General features: G+C 41.0%; 1 protein-coding gene across 1 annotated transcript in view; it reads right to left on the bottom strand.

The window, feature by feature from the left end:
• The window catches only part of RALB (RAS like proto-oncogene B), a 43399-nt gene that overhangs the window by 10239 nt on the left and 17142 nt on the right, over positions 1-16018 (bottom strand). Inside the window, exons 2-3 of the mRNA XM_047722617.1 lie at positions 9799-9964; positions 1085-1293 (exon numbers count right to left, since the gene is read on the bottom strand). Of these exons, the coding sequence (XP_047578573.1) occupies positions 1085-1293; positions 9799-9912 (323 nt within the window). The 5' untranslated portion in view covers positions 9913-9964. The remainder of the gene's footprint in view (positions 1-1084; positions 1294-9798; positions 9965-16018) is intronic.

Raw genomic sequence — 16018 nt, 5'->3', positions numbered from 1 at the left:
TTCCTCTTAGGATGATGCCTAACAGCTCACTGTTTCTTTATAATGAAATGAACTTAAGGTATCTTTAACTGCTGCATTTGAAATGAATTACAGCAGTTAATATTCTACTCGCTGTGTAAGCACCCCCCGCACACCCTGTGAGAAGGCCTGAGGACAGCACACGGAGCAGGTGGCCATGGTGTCTGCCCTGAAGGATTCACAGCCTAAAGCATCATTTCATTTCATCTCATCAACTAACAAGTGCATTTTCAGATAGAGAAACAGAATCTCTAGCGCTGAGTAAACTTGCCCAGGGTCACAAAAGTGCTAAGGGGCAGGGCAAGGATTCAAACCCAGATCCGTCAGATTCTAAGGCTGGGCTCTTTTCCACTCGCCTAGGCTAACAGTCCTTACAGTTGCAGCAAATGGTCATGCGGACCCACAGCTTGCAGTCTCCTGACAGTGTTTCATCAACCTCAAAATAGAGCAAAATGATTACTTTTCTGGCAAAATCATAAAAAAGATATGAACAGTTGGGGCGCCTGGGTGGCTCAGTGAGTTAAGCGTCTGACTTCTCGTTTCAGCTCAGATCATAATCTCAGGGCCCTGGCCTCGAGCCCTGCATCAGGCTCCGTGCTCAGCAGGGAGTCTGCTTGAGATTCTCTCCCCTCGCCCAGTGCCCCCGCCCCCCGTGTGTGCACGCTCTCACTCGCTCGCTGTCTCACTTGCTCTCTCAATACATAAAAAATATCTTTAAAAAAAAGTGAACGCATTAATCATTGTCCCTTAGGATTTATGTGAAAACAAAATTACAGGTTCTTGAGAATATGGAATGGCATTGTCCTCTCTAGGGACAACAGATTCTTCAGATAATTTATATTCAGAAATTATAAAACATGGCAACCCCAAGAGACTATAACAACTGGTGGACTATAATGTGCCAAGATTCAAGAAGTCGCAGAAAATTCTTTAGCAGAATTCTCCCTAATAATGAGTTCAACCCTCTACTACCGTGCTCAGCCCCAAAGTCCTGCCAAGCTGAACCTGTGAGAAAGAAAGGCAAAAAGCCTCCCGGAGTCTGGAGTCTCTTTCACTTGAAACATACCTGAATTCGGCGGTTGCTGTAAATGATTCATGTTCTGTGATTGAGAACACGAGGAGGAAACCTTCCCCGCTGCGGAAGTAGTTATCTCGAATGGCTGCGTAGTCCTCTTGTCCAGCCGTGTCCAGAATATCTATCTGGACTTCTTCTCCATCAAGAACCACTTTCTTCCTGTAACTGTCAGCTTTCGTGGGTTCATAGTCTTCTACAAACTGAGGAAATAAGCAGCATTATCAGTAATGAACAAAGTTTTCAGGGAAAGAAGATCTGCCAAAAACATACATTTCAATATATGGGCACTTTGCCTCCAATCAACTGCATATTCACCAAGTGCCTGTCATTACCACACTATGTACAAAGCGTTATGAAATAAAAATCACTCCTCATATATCCCTGCTGTTCTTTATCGCTCTCAGCTCTGCCTCTTCTTATTTTGTTTTTAAACAGGAGCAGAAATTCCCATTTTGTAGATGAGGAGTCCAAGCGCAGGGCAGAAAGAACACTTGGCAATATTATTCTCAGTATAAAATTATACAAACACGGGCAAGGGTGAGAAACAGAAGCTCTTATACATACTCAACAGAAGTATAAATCTCATCTGAAAAGTAATTTGGCAAAAGGGACTAAGAAGATTAAATATACACATAATGAAATATAAAAGTAAACCCCTCAAGCACCAGAAGAAAACATGGGTGAAATCCTTTTATTACCTTGAAGTAGGGAAGGCCTTTTTAACTATGACTCAAAATCCAGAAGCCATGTAAGAAAAAATCAATAAATTAGACTACATAAAAAATGTTAAAAACTTCCGTATGGCACAACACACTATAAAAAAAAGACAAATGACAAACAGAGGGAAAGTATTTGAACCCACATCACAAAGAGCTATGTTTAAACAGTTCTTAGAAACAGAGAAAAAAAGATCAACAATCCAATGGGAAAAAGTGGCAACAGACATAAACAATTCACAGAAAAATAAATACATACGATGTTAAACATACGAAAAGATGTTCATCCTCACTTAATAGAGAATGGAAGTTGTTAACTACGTGGAGACACCATTTGTCACCTACCAGACTGGCAAAACCCCACCGTCGGACAACACACTCTGGGGAAAAGGCCCGCTTGTACACGGCTGGTGGGAGGAGAGAACAGTGCAGTCTTTATGGGAATGAATTTGGCAAAATCTAAGAGCACTGGAGTAGCACTCACCCTGGGTCCCAGCCACCCAGCTTCTAGGAATCTAATCTACAGCAACATACAAGGTCACCCCTGTGGCACCGTGTGTGACAGCAAATGATTAATAACCACCCAAACGCCCAGCAACAGGCACCCACCAATGGAATACTATGCAGCTATAAAAAATGACAAAGAGAACTATGTACAGATACAGAAAGATCTCCAGATTAGAACAGTCTACCTTGTGCACAAGTAAAGAAGTAAAGTAGGGAGAATAAAGAATAAGAAACGTGTGTGTGCGTACAGTGGTTGTTTGTGTATGTGTATACATATCTTAATAGGTATGTATATGCATTATCTATGTTGTTAGGCATTTGCCAAAAAGATACCCTGGAAGGACAAATAAAACAAATTTAAAAGCTGTGAAACAGAGAGACTGAAGCAAATGAACCTAAATGAATATTAAGTTGGTAATAGAGCCAAACAGAGAAAGAATTAATTCAAGAGACTTTAGCACAGAATATTTTGATTTTGTGTCCCACAAAAAGAGACTAAGGACAAAAGAATTTCAAATAAATGCTAAAGTTCCCTCGGTACTTGTATTACTGAGTAATAATGATATTAATATTTCAAAGCTCTTTTCTTTTCATTGTGGTAGACATCAAGTAAGTAATTATCTTAATGATGTCAGAAGTATAAATGTTTAGGAAAAAACTAAATTAATGACAGCAATCAAAACTGAATTAGTGCTGGTTTAGGCAGATTCCCACATGCAAAAGAATGAAGTTAGACCCATACTACACATCACATACAAAAATTAACTGAAAATGAGTCAAGACTGAAAAGTAAGAGCTAAAACCCCAAAACCCTAAGAGGAAAACATTGGTGTAAATCTTTATGACCTTGGATTTGGCAATGTGTTCTCAGATAAGACATCAAAAGCACAAATGGACTTCATCAAAATTTAAAACTTTCATGCTTCAAAAGACAGCATCAAGAAAGTGAAAAGAGGGGCGCCTGGGTGGCTCAGTGGGTTAAGCCACTGCCTTCGGCTCGGGTCATGATCTCAGGGTCCTGGGATCGAGCCCCGCATCGGGCTCTCTGCTCAGCAGGGAGCCTGCTTCCTCCTCTCTCTCTCTGCCTGCCTCTCTGCCTACCTGTGGTCTCTGTCTGTCAAATAAATAAATAAAATTAAAAAAAAAAAGAAAGTGAAAAGATAACCCATAAAATGAGAGAAAAAATTTATTAATCATATATCTAATAAGGGACTTATATTCCAAAAACATAAAATACTCTTAAAATTTAACAATAAAAAGACAAATAACCCAATTAAAAAATACAGAAAGGACCCAAATAAACATTTCTCCAAAGATGATATACAAATGGCCAATAAGTACATCAAACAAGGCCCAACATCATTAGTCATCGGAGAAATGTAAATCAGAACCACAATGAGATACCACTTCATACCTACTAGGACGTATAATCAAAAAGAGACAATGATAAATGTTGACAAGGATATGGAGAAATTGAAACCCTCATACATTGCTTATAGGATTATAAAATGGTGCACATGCTATGGAAAACAGCTTTGCCATTCCCAAAAAGTTATACGTACAGTTACCATAAGACCCAGCAAGTTTCATGCCTCAATATATTTATGCAAGAGAATTTAAGACACAGGTCTACACAAAAATTTATACACAAATGTTCATAGCAATGTTATTCAAAATAGCCAAAGAAGCAGACACAATCCAAATATCTATCAATTGATGAAGGCATAAACAAAATATAGCATGTCCAGACAATGGAATATTATTCCATGATAAAAAGGAATGAAGTACTGGGGCACCTGGGTGGTTCAGTCAGTTAAGTGTCCAACCCCTGATTTCAGCTCAGGTCATGATCTCAGCATCATGAGATAGAGCCTCACACTGGGCTCCATGCTGGATGTGGAGTCTGCTTAAGATTCTCTCTCTCCCTCTGCCCTTCCCCCCACTTGAGTGCATGCATGCATACATGCTCTATCTCGAGTAAATAAATAAGAATCCAAAAAAAAGGAAAGGGCGCCTGGGTGGCTCAATCAGTTGAGCATCTGCCTTCGGCTCAAATCATGATCTCAGGGTCCTGAGATCAAGTCCCACATCAGGCTCCCTGCTCAGTGGGGAGTCTGCTTCTCCCTCTCCCTGTCCTGCCGTGCCCCACTCCATGCTCACTCGCTCTCTCACATAAATAAAAATCTTCTTAAAAAAAAAAAAAAAGGAACAAAGCACAGATACAAGTTACAATATGGTGAGCTTTCAAGACATTATGCAAAGTGAAAGAAGCCAGATATAAAGATTATATGTTATATGATTCGATTTATATAAAATGTCTACATAGGCAAATCCATAAGAATAGAAAGTGGTTATCAAGGACGAGGAGTGGAAGCAGGGGAGGCAGTAATGAGGAAAGATGTTAATATGTAGGGTGTTTCTTTTCTTTTTTTTTCTTTTTTTTTGAGAAAATTGTTCTAAAATTATATAGTGATGGTTGCACTTCTGTGTGAATATATTAAAGTCATTGAATTAACTGGTGAATTCACACTTGAAAAGGGTGAATATCCTAGCATGTGAATTATACCTTAATAAACTATGATTTAAATTTTTAAAAATTTTTTTAAAGGTTTTTATTTATTTGACAGAGAGAGCAAGCAAGGGAGGGAACACAAGCAGGGGAAGCAGGAAACAGAGAAGCAGGTTCCCCACTGAGCAGGGATCCCAATGTGGAACTTGATCCCAGGACCCTGAGATCATGACCTGAACCAAAGGCAGACACTTAACCCACTAAGCCACCCAGGTGCCCCTAAATTTTAAAAATTTAAAAATTGAACTGAAATTATCAATTTGAACTTATGGGCCCTTTGAAGAATACCCTTAAAAAGAACCTCATGGCTGGGTGACTCAGTGGGTTAAGCCTCTGCCTTCAGCTCGGGTCATGATCTCAGGGTCCTGGGATCGAGCCCTGCATTGGGCTCTCTGCTCAGCAGGGAGCCTGCTTCCCCCTCTCTCTCTGCCTGCCTCTCTGCCTACTTGTGATCTCTCTCTGTCAATAAATAAAATCTTTAGGGAAAGAAAAAAGAGCCTCATACTGGGGCACCCAGGTGGCTCAGCTGGTTAAGACTCCAACTCTTGATTTCAGCTCAGGTCATGATCTCAGGGTTGTGAGATCAAGCTCTGCATGGGGCTCTGTGCTCAGCAGGGAGTCTGCTTCTCTCTCTCTCTCTCCCCCCCCGACCCCTCCCCCGCCTTGCACACATCCTCTCTCTAAAATAAATTTTTTAAAAAATAGCTTCATGCTGCCAATTAAAAGCCACTGGTTCTTCAAGTGATTTTAAATTTCAAAACAAAAAAAACAAAACAATTTTTAGTATTAGGTTCTTAAGTTTGTACTAACAGTATCTTAAAATATATGTGAAAATTGACCTATGCTTCACACAGTGTCCTTTTAACTCCTTTCCAAAGAGACAAATCCATGACCCCAAAAAAGCCCACCACCCTCTGCAAATCTCTGAATATCATCATAAAGCATCTCAATTGTTCATTTCTGAGCTTTCAAGGTCAAAACAGCAAGAGTTCCAGGGACTCCCGGAACGCGGGAAATCAGATGTCCTGATACAACGGCATACCTCTATGCCAGGAAAGGTGTGCAGATTATTAGAACACAGATTGCAATCTTGATGTTTTCTTTTTTCCACTAGAAACAGGAAATCCCTACAGTCTTGGTATCTGCTAAGATGATCCCCAGGCCTTGCAAGGCTGTGTGTGATTCAGTTTCATATGCCCAAGACACACAAAACTAAGACAAACTTCATGGAGACCCCCTTCTTACTGAGCATAACTTAGCCAGCCACTGAGCCAGCCGCTGACAGTCTAAAGTGTATAAGAGATCAAAGATAAAAAGGTTAAGATCTCCCTCCAATTTTTCTAAAAGTCAGAACTTAGCCAAAAATACACACTTCTGGAACCACTGTTCCTCACATAATCCAATTTTCACAGCAATTTTTGCCATAATCTTGATTTTTTTTTTTAACTTGGGGTAAAGCACAGGACCAAGAACAAAGAACGTTGGTAGCCCGTGAGACTTTAGATAACTGGCATCCCCGAGCGCAGGACCCAGTTTCCTCATCTGCGAAATCAGGCTTGACTAGCTCATGTCTCAGGCAGAAGTCACCACACTTGGCCATATGTCGGAAACTCCAAGAGCTTCTTAAAAAGAAAGATTCCCATTTTCAAATCTAGAAATAGTATCCAGAAGGTGTTTTTTCACAAAGTTCCCCCCAGGAGATTCTGCGATCGGCTAAGTTTGAGAATCACTGCTAAGGTTTCTTCAAGCTCCAAAATTATGATTCTGGATCTCTACTGCCCAATATAATAGCCACTAGGCACACGTCATGGAGCTCAGGAGCCACACGTGTGGACAGCATAAATACAGAACATTTTCACCATGGTAGAAGATTCTAGAAGACAGCACTATTTTAGAAAATCAATTAAAGTCTTCTCCAAACATACATCGCTTCATCTCTACGCTTTGCTTACTCTGATTTTATGTTATCATTTTTCCAACAACTGCTGCTCTCCAGTCCTCAAATGCGATAGCCCAAGAAAAAAACAGACTAAGATCAAGCCCAGCTTTCCGTGTTTTCTCTGAAGATACTGGAAAAAGGGGGCAAAAGTCTTCTGCGTGCATCTTTTCCCCTCCCTCTTACCATACGCACACACAAACATACATAACAAAAACACAAATCCCGATGTGACTCTCCTACTTCATCTCGTAGAGTGTCAGCAGCCCTGCTATTGATAAGACTATCTGCACTGGAGAATTCGTTGTTGTGGGATCTCTCCTGTGTGCCGCAGGTTGCTTAGCACCATTCCTGGCCTCTACCAAGTAGGTGCTAGTAGCACCGGTCCTCTCGTTGGGACACTCATAAATATCTCCAGACATTGTCAGTGATTCCCTGGGGGGACAAAATCCCCTTCTTCATCTCAATTAACAAGCTACTCCTCTAATCCTGTCTCCATCTTAACTCTTCTCCTCACCCTCTCTTCCTCCCAGACTCCACAGAAGAAAAATTAAGGAATTTTTAGTAAGCAAATTATGTTATCAAGCAGAAACAAAGACTTCCAAAGCCATCCTCTTCAAGACATGCCCCACCTCTTTCATGCAAAAAAACATTCTGAGTAAATCAAGCAGATTCCATGAGAGTTCCCCACTTTGGCCCCTAGTACAAGATAAAGAGAAGCAAACATCAAAAGACAAAGGTTTCTCATTGTGAGATATAGGGAGGGAATGAACCAGGAGGAAATTTGGTCTGAAGCTTATTCATCTTTTTTAAGGACAGAATATAAAATGACTCATATAATATGGGATACAAAAGTGAATATCTAGAGTGGGAAAAGAAATCATGATCCATTATAAATTTTTTTAAATGGACAACTACTATGGCAAATATACCCTCAGGGGACCCTCAGTAAGTCATGCCCTGGTAAGATGCTCTCCCCTTAAATACGGAGGAATCTGCGACTGGCTTCTAACCAATGGACTATGGCAATGGCCACAAGATCACCCTGTGATTTCATTTGCTTATATAAGAATCTGTCTTAGCTAATCAGAGAAACATTCCTACTGGCCCTGAAGAAGCGGCTGCCATCGTATGAACTACCTATGGAAAAGGCCTGGTAGCAAGGACCTATGGGCCTCCAACCCACATTTGCAAGAAACCGAACTCTGTCAGCACCCAGAGTGTGGAAGAGGACCCAAGCCTCAGCTGAGCTTACAGCCACAGATGACACTGCCTCAGCCTTGTGGGACCCCGAGAACTGAACCCAGCTAAGCCATGCCAGACCCCTGGAAACTAGATAACAAATGTGTGTTGTTTGAGGCTGCTACATTTGTAGGAATTTGTTACATGGCAACAGAAAACCAATACAAGGGGCTCCTGGGTGCCTCATTCAGTTAAGCATCTGCCTTTGGTTCAGGTCATGATCCCAGGGTTCTGGAATCAAACTCTGCTTCTCCCTCTCCCTCTGCCTGCCCCTCCCCCTGCTTGTACTCTCTCTCTGTCAAATAAATAAATAAAATCTTTAAGGAAAAAAAAGAAAAACAATACAAATACTACTTATATCACAAAATCCAGCAAAAAAACATTTTTGCTAATTAACTGCCTGGCATCTCTCTAGCATACCTTCCTGTTGGTTTGTTTGTTTGCCGTATACTCTGATGATCTTACCAGACATGCCAGTGATTCTGTACTACGTCCTATAATGAATAAAAAAACAATTTAGTCTGTCCTCCAGCATAATCAGTCCAAATTTCTCTTTTCTTGAAAGTTTAGAAGGGTTTTTTGCAGCTTCACAATGACTTGACATCACTAGTCATAAAAGCTGTAGGACTATTGTCAAATTTAGGAAACCTCTACTGAATTTCCCTGTAAGAAGCTGTAAGATCTGGAAGAACCTTCCAGACCAGTCTCCAGACCAGCTCTGTATGTCTCGACGCTTGTGTCTCCTCCACGGCCCACACATTTTCAGAGTCAGATGCCACAGGACAACATCCACACCACGATATACTCCTGGCTCTGTATCTCATGTCACAGTGCCAGGTGAGTTAGCAGACTAGGTGGTGGCCATATTCCTGGAAGCTATGCCAACAGTGGGACAGCTGGTAACAACCACATGCCAAAGTGACTCCAAACCACATAAATACATTCCACTAATTCCCAGCTAACAGTATCCCTACTCCACTTCCCTAAGCTAGATCCCCAAAATGGTCATTGCCACACCAATACCATCCAACATCAGCGGAAACTGGACAGAGGGCAAGTCTAGGGAAAACAGATAACAATCAACCAACTGTGGCTACAAGTCGCTTCTGTTTGCAAATCTTGTAAAGCACACACCCTTGTAAACAGAATGCAAGCTGTCGTCAGAACACTCTGCCTGTAATACCAGCCAGTGGCCATCAGGCAGGGATGTTTGTTGCCACAGAAATCAAAACTGTTGTCACACTGGACTCGGCACCAGCTCTATTATCTACATTAAGTGATACCAATTTCAGGCAAGGATGGTTCAAGCTTCCCTTTGCTGTGTGGGAGAACCAGAGAGAATTGGATGTCTATCACTTAGGGAAAGACTGTCTTACGACAACTTAGCTCCCTTCAGTATCTCCCCAAATTGACTGTTACAAAGCTAAGTATCTGATCTGTTCTTTAGAAACAGCCTCCTCCCTTGTGTCAGAAAGAAATCATAAAGGATGATGGAAATCATGCAAGCAGGGACCCCTCACATCCCTGCCACATTTGAAATTACTTACCAAAAATCAGGAACCCAGGTCTTATGCTGGTTAGACTCCCCCAGGAAGCTATTCAGAAACCAAGTTAACACAAATTTGCCCATGATCCTCCATGTGTGTGGGGCAATGAGCACATGGACACAGTTAGAAAATGGACATTGTTACAGCAGACTCGATGATGAAAGCCATCTGTGCCTGGTATGTCTTACCTCATCATACATGAACTGAAGCGTCAGGGCTGACTTGCCAACCCCTCCACTGCCAACCATGATCACCTTGTGAAGGGCCAAGGAGCTCTGGCCCTTACTCTTGTTTGTGGCCATCCTGCTGGTTTTCTGAGGTTGCAACACACGAAGAGAGCTGCTAGTTGAAGAGCTGCCAATGAAGAAGACAAAGACTTAGAAGCAGTTTGATTTCTACCAACTAAAAATCAAATGAAATCCACATGCCCCAGAAAAGCCTAACCCAGACATTCCAACAGAGAAATAAATCTTCTAGGTTCCACACAGAGATAAAACAACCCCTTCAACAACCCTGCAAGTCACGTAGCACAGCAGAGCCAGAGAGAAAGCAGGACAGAAAGTGGGAAAAAATAGGTATGCACATCCAATGCCTGCATCGCTGGAGTGGGTAGGAAAGGACAACCTGCCACCAGAAATCAATATATCCTCAAAAGTGCTTCACTGAAGTGGAGTGACCAGAGAGCTCCCACTTTCCACCCCTACCTCAAGTCATCTGGTACCCCAGAGAACACCAGCACTCAGGGACCTCTTCCTCTACCTCTTTATTCTACTCCTCACCCCACTTGGACCTCTACCTCCCAGCACAGACACAGAGACCCCCACATGGGCCAAGGAGGTGCTTGGGAAAGGGATGGGTAAATGCAGTTTTACTGAGTAAAAAGAGTAAGTATCTCTTTGTGGCACATGACAGAGTTAAGAGAAGGAACTAAATTATTTTCTCCAAGTGTATTTAAGGTGGTAAATTAAAATGAGTTAGACTTTCCTATAATAACAATTGATAAGTCAGAATCAGTTTAACATCAGATGTGAGATATAAAGAGACAAGAATCTCTGGTATTAGTGGGAAGATAAAATTTTCCAAATAAGTAAATTTAACAAATATCTGGAACTTACTTTAACCCCAGTGCCAATTTTTATTTTAACTAATGTGTATGGAAAAACCATTTCACATATACCACAGGATAAGGAAAAGGATATGGAGCTGGACATCTCATGGGCTTGAACCTGAGTCTGTCATTTGTGAGCTGTGAGACTTAGAACTATTTGATTTCTCCAAGCCAGTTTTCTTACCTGCCAAAATGAACCACCCCCTACCTTGTAGGATTCTCCTGAGGATTAAATGAGACAACATATGTGAACAACCTAAGCACAGTGTCTAGCACCCAGGAGGAACTTAATAAAGGTTGATTTCCTTCCTAGCAAATTCTAGCTTTTTAAAATTTTTAATTTTTTTTTCTAATTACAAAATGACAGGCTCCTATTTCTATTACTGTTGACCAGGTAACTTGAAAGCATCAGCGCTAGAACAATAAATTAATACACACAGCACACACATAAATCATCCAGGCAAAATAAAACAACATTGCTTTAGATCAGTGGCTTCCATCCTTGGCTGCACAATGGAAATCACCTGTGGAGCTTTAAAAACATCCTGATGCATGGGTCCCACCCCGGAGCTTCTGGTGGAATTGGCCTTGCAAGCAGCCTGGGCACGGGGACTTCTAAAAGCTTCCCAGGTGATTATAGCAGACATCCAAGGTTGAAAAGTTCTCTTACATGCACAGCTGAGCTCAAAGGAAAAGTAAGAAATCCCCATGGTAGGGTAAAAACAATCAGGGCGGTAACAGCCACGATTCCTGCAGTCTTGAATAGCTGCTGTTCTTGGTAACTTCGGATTTAACAAACACACAGGGCTAGAAGACCAGCTGCCCAGTCCTGGTGGGAGTTAGAACTGAGACCTCTTCTCAGTTGAGAACTGAGAAGCCAAGGCCCTTGGGGGAACACACCTACAAGGTAAAAAAAAAAAAAAAAAAAAAGAAAGAAAAAAGGACTACAAAAACATTTGCTGACCAACAGGGAGCAATGACAAGGAAGTTTGTCTGACTGGGCCCCAGCTGCATGGAAGTATACCCAGAAAATCTGTAACCATAGCATTTCTCCAAATTAACATTAAAAGCATTCCCTGTCTAGTCATGGTGCTGGAGCACAAGGCAGAGCAATAAACAAAACTTGTCTGGGAGGACAACATGCAGTAAGACAGATCAGGATAGTCACAGCTAAAACCCATAGAAAGGAGTCCACAATTCCAACCTACAACAAACCTAAGAAAATCACCATACACGGGAGTCCACATCCATAACAAGTAGGATTTTTCAGACAACTACTATAAAATGTACATTCTGAGCATTTTTAACAAAGCCAAAATCAAAATGTTAGCAAAATGACTTTGTCAAAAGACCAGGAGGTGAACAAGAACTGCTCTCAACATCTAGAATATGTTTTTAAATATTAAAACAAAAATTATAATACTATAGAGAGGGGGGGAAAAAAACTATGGTTTTTCTCTACCTAACTTTGGCTAATTGGCTGGGGCCCTGCAGATTTAACTGACAAAAAAAACCAGATTTACAGAGAAGAACAAACAGGAGTTTATTACTGTGCGCATCTCATATACACAAACTCAGTGATGAGTAACTCAAAGGGACGGTTAGAACTTCGGCTTACCTAGCATCATAAAAATAATAATAATAAATTTCATAGAGAAGTGACAAGACCAAAAACAAAGAATTTTGCACTTCTAGGGGCAACAAGTTGTGGGAAGACAAATACTACATAGGGCAAACTGAAGGACAATAAGAGCTGGTGAGTACAGAGTGTTATGCAGGTTCCACGTGCCTTCTCTGGGCTGGTTAAGAGTCCAGAGCTCTCAAGTAATTCAGAATAGCCCTGCTCTTCCCGGTAGAGAGGGGGAGGCACAGAATTTTATTTTGGTCTCTTACTTTTCAATTGCCTTCAGCTCAAAATAATCCTATGTCAAAGCATCATATTTTGGGATAGCATGCTCTGAACCCTTTCAATCCTCAACAGAAAGTTTAGAAAATAGGGGCTTCTGGCTGGTTTAGTCAGTGGAGAGCGTGACTCTTGATCTTGGGCCTATGAGTTTGAGCCCCCCCATTAGGTGCAGAGATTACTTTAAAATCTTTAAAAAAAAAATAAAGAAAATTTAGGAAACAACTATCTTTAAAAGAGAAAAAAAATCACTTATGATTCTGCCACCCAGAGATATTCACTATTAACAGATTTCCTGCCAGTATTCTAATCTATATATTTCTATATTTAAAACCTATTTGAGATCATATTTGTGAAGTTTGGCATGTTATCTCTCACGTATTATATCCATCTGTCTTCTTAGAGCAGGCTGAACATAATTAAATCTTTCCTTGACGATTTAAGGACCATCCTCAGCATGAGATCAGTTACGTGAGTAGCTTGGGCTGATGTGAGTAGACTCAGATGCACGCTCTTTCGGCCCCTTCCATGGAACCTCAGCTTACTGACTTACCTATGCCAGGTCTTCTTTCCACTGCTCCTTTTCCAATTATGTGCTTTTTAATAAGTGTTCTAAGCAATTAACTAGGTAATTAAGCACATCTGAATTGTGACTAAAATAGAAGAAATGGGATAAGGCATGGGCCTCCCCAGAAGGCTTCACTCTAGGAAAGTGAAACGGCTTTTGGCCTAATTTCTGGTCCACAAGTGTTTCCCAGAGAGCTCAGGTTGGTTCGTGAGGTTGGAACTTCCAGACCATCCATCACACAATTTCTCTGAAGCAGCCTTGTTCCTATGAATTACTACAGTTATATGAAAATGGAGAAATAATCTTCCAGGTTGGGGTCAGGAGGCTTTCAAATCCAGGTAGACATCTAACTAATTCTGAGCTGTTATTTTCCAAAAGCAAAGTCAATTTCTCTAGAAGAAACCATAATAAATGACCTGAAGACTATTCAGCAAGTCTAAAGATATCTGCCAAAGTACCTGTGCCCAAAGCTGAAATAACCACAGTGGGTATTTTCAACCCACATAACCGCTTTGGTCAACTTGACCTGATGAAGGGAAAGAGAGGAGAAAGGCAGAAGGGCCAGCCAAGTGCCCATGACCAAACCAATCCTGGAAACTGGAAATGCTGACCTCCAGGCTCCTGATGCTGGAGATATAAACCCTTATCGGAAATGATAAACCCTTATTTGTTTAAGCCACTGTTAGTCCACTCGTTGTTGTTGTTGTTGTTGTTTTCTTACTTGTACTGAAAGTGTTCCAGAAACCTCTCTAGTCTTTGACTCGAGAAACTCCAAGTCTAGTGATTTGGACAGATTAGTAAACGACCACAGTGCAGGATAATAAGTTCTGTGGCAGAAGATTGACACAAGGGGTGCTCTGGGAACACATGGGAGAGACGTCCAAATCAGACTGGAAGGTCAGGGAAATTTTCCTAAAGGAAGCAACATAGGAACTAGGATTTGAAAGCGCTGACTCGATAAAGAGAGGAAAAGAAATAACAGGAAGAAAACAAATCAGCACGGTTTAGGAAGTGCATGTTGATGATTTAATGTTTTTAATTGACATGCCTAGCCAATAAATACAGTCTTAAAAAATAATACAAGTATCCTTTTTTTCTCAACATGTTGTTAAGAAAAGTTTCAAACTTTCAGCAAAGCTGAACAAATGGCAGGACAAGTCTGTATACCCACCACCTGGATTTTCCAATGAGCATTTTGCTCCATTTGCTTTACCACAATCCCTGTCATTTGGCATCCCTCTCCCCACCCATCAATCTGTCTTATTTTTTTATACATTTCCATGTAAGCCATAGACAGCAGTACACTTCATCCCTGACTTCGGCAGAGACATCATGTTTTACAAAGCAATCATGTTCTCCCCCACTGGCTTCACTAACAATTTCAGAACTCTAAGAGGTTAGCAATCCTCCTAAATCACTTCAACAAACTATTTGGGTTCGTGACCAACACATGAAGCCACAACACAGACCTAGGGGAATTTGGGTCTGTCTCACCAAGTCCTGGCATGGCTCTCTCTCGGTCAGAAGTCTTTTACAGGGGACTTGAGAAACATGCTAGGGAACACCTTTAATAGGTCTCTACTTACTAACAGGAAAATTCAATTTTGTCCAAAAAACATTTAAGTGCTACTTTGTGCCAAATCGTGGGTCTCTGTTCTTAGAAAACTTAATTCCTTAGGGTTAGACATACAACTAAAGCATTTTAATATAATTTTCCACATGCAATGATGAAAATGTACAAAGTATAATAGAAGGAATAATGAACTCTGGGGAAAGACAATCAGCAAAGGCTTCAGAATTGAAGAAGAATTCACTCAGCAGATAGGGGTGAGAGAAGGGAGATTTCCATGCATAAATGAGAATACACAGTAAGGAACAAAGGCATGAAACATCGTAGTGGGTACCAGGTATGGGGTGGGGAAGTGATTGGGGGAGGAGTCTCCAAATAGAGACCTGTTCATCTACAAATGGACCTAAGACGTGATCTTAAGAAACCTGTCTCGGAGGAAATGAGAAGCCATTGCAAGGTGTGTCCTTCACCCCCAACAGCCTGTAAGTCATTGGATCAATAAGAAGAAACACACATATTCCCGTACAGAAAAATGAGCCATTCCAAACTTTAAAAAAAAGCTTCATTCAGATGGTTGGGCAGGGAGGCAAGGTTTGGGAAATGCTTTCTCTATGTCATGTTGTAGGATACATTAATATGAAGTAGGGCTCTCTCTACCACTCAGCATTAATTCAAAGACCAGAATGCACTCACTTGCAAAGTAAAGTTTTTATAGCAAATCACAATATATAAACCAAGCAAATGCATGTTAGGAGGAAGGAGTGGTTTCTAGTGAACCTTAGTCCCAGAGGCTAATATAATCATCAGTCTTCTGTTAAACTGAGGCTAACAGAAAATGAGTTGGTAGGTAGAGTTGACATGCCACCATGTCTGTATCACAGGGTTGTCAAGAAAATCAAATGAGAATTTGAAAATGCAGAGGAAAACTAACTCCTCCAGTCTCCCTCATAAAATTCAAGTGTCCTAGGTATATGGCCACAAAGCACATGGGAAACTCTCAATCACTACATGTGCGAAGAATTGCACTTGGCACTTTTTTCCACATACTATAACTTGAAGGTAACTTGGATATATACTTCAGTCTCCCAAAATATTATCCATTTTTTAAATTAAATTCAATTAGCCAACATATAGTACATCATTAGTTTCTGATATAATGTTCAATGATTCATTAGTTGCCTATAACACCCAGTGCTCATCACTTCATGTGCCCTCCTTAACGCCCATCACCCCAGTTACCCCATACCCCCCTAACTCCC

This window comes from Lutra lutra, chromosome 3 (assembly GCF_902655055.1).
Source record: "Lutra lutra chromosome 3, mLutLut1.2, whole genome shotgun sequence".
Classification (NCBI taxonomy): Eukaryota; Metazoa; Chordata; class Mammalia; order Carnivora; family Mustelidae; genus Lutra; species Lutra lutra.
Note: the sequence above shows the minus strand (reverse complement) of the source record. Positions and strands in the feature narration are given on the sequence as shown.